General features: G+C 42.2%; 1 protein-coding gene across 1 annotated transcript in view; it reads right to left on the bottom strand.

Annotated features, from left to right (window-relative positions):
• Window positions 1-1469: 1469 nt before the first annotated feature.
• LOC129685586 (type-1 angiotensin II receptor) overlaps window positions 1470-6000 on the bottom strand; it is a 40490-nt gene continuing 35959 nt past the window's right edge. Inside the window, exon 3 of the mRNA XM_055619103.1 lies at window positions 1470-3437. Coding sequence (XP_055475078.1) covers window positions 2315-3394 — 1080 coding nt within the window. The 5' untranslated portion in view covers window positions 3395-3437 and the 3' untranslated portion in view covers window positions 1470-2314. The remainder of the gene's footprint in view (window positions 3438-6000) is intronic.

Below are 6000 nucleotides of genomic sequence, written 5' to 3'. Positions count from 1 at the left end.
AATTAGAGCAGGTGTGTGTAGAGGAATTGTAATCCAGCAACATGGCTGCTCTGATCACATCCTAGGACCTTTAGGTCTGGGTGACCTGGTTGGAATGTAGATACACCATTAGTACACACCTTTAATCCCAAACAATGAAGGTAAAGTTAGTTGGTATTGACAGGCAGACAACGTGATAAATCAGAGAAAGATTTGATAGAATAGGTTATGCCCAACTCTCAAAAGAAGAGAGGAAAAAGCAAGGTGACTTAAGAGAGAGCAGGGAAGGAGAGAGAGAGGAGGCAGTTTTACTGGAAGAGTTTTGCAGAGACAGATTAAAGACAGAACAGTCTAGACACAGGTATAGACAGAATGAGCCAGAGAATGAGAAGGAGCCAGAAGATTAGAACAGATGTTAGAGTTACTTTGAGACCAAGCAAAACAATTCAGTCAGAAGCTGAGAGAAGCCAGTTTGAAACAATCAGCTTGGAAAGGAATTTGAGCCAGAAAAGCTGAGTTCACCAGCCTGGTTCACCAGCCTGACAGAGTTCAGAAAGAGTTAGAAAGGGTGAGCTTATTTAGCAGTAAGTCTCAGAGCTGAAAACATTCGAAGCCTACATTAGATTGTAAGGAGACTAGAAACTTCTAAGGCTCTGAGGTTAGCTTAGGTTAGCAGATGGAGATAGTAAGTTTCTGAAATGACAATTCCATCTGGAGAATAAAAGATGCTTTTACAGGTGTGCTTGTATTTTGTAACAGTATTGAAATGTTTGAGAAAATATATTTAATGAGATACTAACTAATATGCAGTGAAACTGAGGGACAAATCTGCATACAGAATTATATATACATTATGACTCCAACATCATAATTTACATATGTATGTATGTATGTATGTATGTATGTATGTATGTATGTATGTATGATGAGAACAAAAACTTGGTCCCCAGTTGGTAGCTGGGGAGGGGATGAGGGATTAGGAGGTGTGACATACTTGGTGAAGCAAATATGTCACTGGGGTTGAACTTTGAGGTTTCAGAAGACTTGAGCCATTACAAGTCACTTTCTCTGATTCTTATTTATGACCTAAAATACTGAAGTGAATGGATTTCTTTTGCATTGAAGGACTAAATATGACTATTATTTTGTGCTTTCTAGAGATTCCACATTTCCTGCATATAACTAGATGCATCAAATTATTTAAAAACTTATGAGTAAAACAATGTATTAATTTAATGTTATAAGCAATGAAAATGTGTTTTTTTTGTATGAATAACTTCAAGAAACTCAAAATGGTGTATCTTCCCCACATTATTCAGCAGGACAAACTAGTTCCTTCTTGACCTTTTCAACAACCTTAAAAAAAACCTATGCCTAACCATATTAAAGCAGCAAGCAGATCAAACTTGAAGTAAAAATACATTTTTAGTTATATCCATGCCATTTTAAAAGTAGATTGGCTCCTATTTTAAATAATGAAGATTAGATAATTACAATAAAATTACTTTATTTCAAGGTAACATACATTGCCAGATTTTCATCACATGACAGTTTAGAGATAATAGATACACATACATGAGGAGAACATATACTCTTTTAGAGAACAAGGCAGATTGTATGATATATTCACCACCAGCTGTATACAGTTCTCAGATTTGAAATAAAGCTGATGTACTTAGGAAGTCACAGTTACTACAAGCAGTGTGACTTTGATGTGTGACTTTGGTAACACTGTTACATAAACACACAACACTAGCTGGCATTGTTTAGCAACAGTACACGTTTGTGAGACACTGGCTGGGTTTTACAAAGGGGTCCTGAAACTTGGTGACTACGGCTTAGCAAATCTTTGCCCAATATGCACAATAACAGGGACAAATGGATTGCCATTACTAATGACTAAAGGGATAAAAAAGGCTCTTTGCCCATTGGGAACTGGGCAGAACAAATAATCTTCACCTCCCGTCTCCTGTTGCTTGTCTAAATATTTAACATGTTCTACATACCTTCATGTGGAAATCAAAAGGAACATAGCAAAAGGAGACTGGTGAGATTGCATTTCTGCCAGCAAACTGTTTTCCAAACCCACAAATCCATCCAGCTCCTGACTCTTCCTCTGGGCAGCCATCATCTATTGATGAAAGATGTGGCAAAGAGTGGCTTTGCTTGGTTGCTTGTCAAAGCTTTCTTTCAGAGCCTTAGATGACATCTACAGTCTGTTGAAAGCGCTTAGATCCTGAAGCAGGGGTGAATGTTCCTTTGGTCATGAGCCATTTAGTCTGACACTGCCCTGGCTTCTGTCAGGGCATTACCTTGCCAGTAGGCTTTGAATCTGTCATTCCACCTCAAAACAAGAAGCAGGCTTTTTGGCCGATGAGTTCATATTATCTGAAGGACGATAGGAAAGTGTGCTCATTTTTGTAGACAGGCTTGAGTGGGACTTGGCCTTTGGAGGAATGTATTTCAGAAGCTGGAGGAAATATTTCTTAAATTTTTTCCCCAGAAAGCCATAAAACAGAGGGTTCAGGCAGTTGTTAAAGTAAGCTATGCAGATGGTGATGGGCATGGCAGTGTCCACAATGTCAGCAATTTTACAGTCACGGATGACGCCCAGCTGAATGAGCACGTCCAGAAAAGTGAAGATTTGGTGGGGAATCCAGGAAAAGAAGAAGAAAAGCACAATCGCCATAATTATCCTAAAGATGTCATCATTTCTTGGCTTGTTCTTCTGGATTTCATAAGCCTTCTTTAGAGCCTTCCAAATAAGAGTATAGCTAGTGAGAATGATCAGAAAAGGGAACATGAAGCCCAGGATATTCTTGGTCAGGCCCAGCCCCACGGGGAGGGTTGAATTCTGAGATTCATAATGAAAAGCGCAAACTGTGCTATTGGTGTTCTCGATGAAGTATACATTTCGGTGTATAACAGCTGGCAGACTGGCCAGGCCAGCCAGCAGCCAGATGACGACACAGGTGACTTTGGCCACCAGCATCGTGCGGCGGAGGCGAGACTTCATTGGGTGGACGATGGCCAGGTAGCGGTCGATGCTGAGACAAGTGAGCAGGAACACACTGGCGTAGAGGTTGAAACTGATGCCAGCCGAAGCGATCTTACACAGGTGATTGCCGAAAGGCCAGCGGTATTCCATGGCGGTATAGACAGCCCACACTGGCAGTGTCAGCAAAAAGCATAAGTCAGCCAGGGCGAGATTCAGAAGAAAGACGCTGGCCACAGTCTTCAGCTTCATGTAGAAGTAAATGACGATCACCACCAAGCTGTTTCCAAATATTCCCACCACAAAGATGATGCTATAGAGGGTGGGAATCATGACGAAAATGTAGCTGTGTCTGCCAGCCTTCGGGCAGTCATCTTGGATTCTTTTAATGCCATCATCAGCAGAAGAGTTAAGGGCCATTTTGCGTTTTCTGAATTAGTCTCAGACTCTTACTCAAATGCACCTGGAGAAAACAGAAATTCAAAAGGACATGAAAGGTTAAAACTTAAATTCCAGTTGTAGATAAGCAATTTTCATTCTCAACCACAAATCTAATGGTTCAACTTTAGTCTTCGGAAAAATGTTAGAGCATAGTTTCTGAAGAAGCCCACGAGCTGATAAAGTCCATATAGCCCACTTAGTTTCTGGAGGGTATGCTTATGTAGCGTTAGGTGGCCAATTAGACATTAGTGAGCCTGACGATCATAGGACGATGGGACTCCTTGTTCATATCCCTAATCGTAATTAACCTTGTGGCTCTTAGTACAGATTGTCAACTCGATAGGATGTCAGCTCACTGTGACAGCGAGCTACGAGGGATTGTCTAGACTAAGCCGATTGAGGTGAGGAGATCCACCGGCACTGTCGTGGGCGCTGTTCCATGAACTGTTGTCCTGGGCTGCATGAAAGGAACAGCTTGCTGAATGCCACCGTCCACTGACTGAGGACGCAGGGTGAATGTCCTGCTCTCACTACCGCATCCCCTACTAGAGTAGCCTCGACTCTGAAACCGTAAGCCAAAATAAATCTTTCTTTCCTCAGGCTGCTTTTGTCAGGCCTTTTGCCAAAGAAACAAGTCCAGTGACTAACACAGATCCTACCTCCATATAATATGGTAATTTGAAAGAAGGAGACAGAATTACAAGTGCCTCCACTTGGAATTTGGAATACCTGTCAAAGAGTTATGCCAGTCAAAAAGGTGGAGATGGAAACCATCCATACAAACAAACAAACAAACAAAAACTACATGTCCCTGAAACTGTGAGAACCATAACATATATACTGAAGGCATGTTAAGAAATGGGGGAAAGAGCTGTCTCATTGAAATATGTACTTCCACACCCCAGAATCCCCTCTCAAATGCAGACACTTAGGACTCTCTTTTGTAAGCCTGTTGCTTTCTGAGTTCCAAGATGTAACATGTTCTCATCTCTTTCTATCTGTCTTTTCAGATGTTGTCCATATCCCGAGCCAGCTTGCCCTGACACTCTGGACATTCTGTTTCCCTGAATCCACCCCTTCCCTGCCCCTCGACTGTGAGCTGTTTCTAGACCTTCATTGAACCTGCCTGCTTCTTTGACTCTAACCATAAAATCCATGACTTTCTCTCTTCTTAGTTAATCCCTTCCTCCCAGAAGCTTCTCCAATCTCCGCCAAGCTTCTGTCTCCTCTGCCCAGTTGTTTCGTTTTTGTTTTTCTCAAACTATAATCAAACTCTCTTCATTTCCTTCTGAGCCCAATTTCAATTTCTCTTCTATATGAAAAAGACCAGGTATGTGTTCCCCAGTTACAGTGGGAAGAAATTGGGGGTGTGGTCCTAGGGAGTGTGTCTGCAGGTAAAAACGCTCAACTGGAAGCACAAACTAAGTTTCAAAAAAATACTACTACTAAGTTAAAAAAATGAAGTTAATTACTCAGAGTAACTTGGAAGTTCTTTCCAATAAATTAGTCTCAGAGGCATAATACGTCTGCATCCTATTCATTAAACAATTTATTTCACTCCACAGCCGCTACTTAGGAATAAAAATTATTAGAATCCTCCATTATTCACAGTCAAAATAGATGTCTTTTGGTTGTTATATCTGTAGACTTAAGATGGGATAGGAAGGAAGGTTCAGCATGAGGTGAGGTAGGAATAGAATAAGATCTGGGAGGCTTTGCACATAACTTAGTGTTCAAGAGTGCTGTGTTGGCAAAGAGGAAGAGTGAACATGCTCAGCCCCTCAGCCACCAGATCTGGCTGGCGCTCCTGGAGCAGACAGAAGCCCTCCAGAGACACGCTGCCAAGTGTGAAGGTGACCTGTGCTTCATTACAACAGCCGAATGCGCACCCCTAATGGAGACAAAGCCAGGAAGATATATATAACGCGTGAAGTTGTACGTGGAGCTACGTGGAACAGGGGGCATGAGAAAGAAAACACCAGCCATGCCCGTAAGCCAAAATGCCCCTGAAATCTGACATAAAAAGCCCCCATCCTTCACACACCATGACTGCTGACCTTCTAAACTCTTTCTCTGCTTCCGCTCACCTGTTTCTTTGGAAACGCAACCTCCCAGTAGCATCTCCCTGTCGAGAGACACACACTGGAGCCCATGCAGTGGTGGGATCCACGTGCCATTCTTGCCCAAGATCACTAGGCACAGTGCTCGTTCCTTGGCTCTTCACCATGTCTACACTGAAACTGGCTAGTCTTTAACATCCAACTGTCTGAATGTTGGTTTCCTCTAGATCATTCAGGGCTTAACTACGAGGTTAACCATTTGTGCAGCGAGGATGCCAGGTGCAGCCAGTAGGCAAGGTTCACCATCAAGACGCATCTTTACTGAGTGCTGGAGCTAGAAGCAATTCTTTGGGATTTTAGGAATAATCAGGTGCTTGGGAAGGCATTCTTTAAAGGTTCCTGCAAATTTGCCCTCTGGGGTTTTACATAATCACCCAACTATTCACTTACGTGGTTCTGAAAATCTGCAATTTCTTTCCTATGAGTCCATAGACAATTTTGGGGTGGGAGAGAGAAGGAGAATGA

This window comes from Psammomys obesus, unplaced genomic scaffold (genome assembly GCF_907164565.1).
Source record: "Psammomys obesus unplaced genomic scaffold, mPsaObe1.curated_primary_1811, whole genome shotgun sequence".
NCBI lineage: Eukaryota > Metazoa > Chordata > Mammalia > Rodentia > Muridae > Psammomys > Psammomys obesus.
Note: the sequence above shows the minus strand (reverse complement) of the source record. Positions and strands in the feature narration are given on the sequence as shown.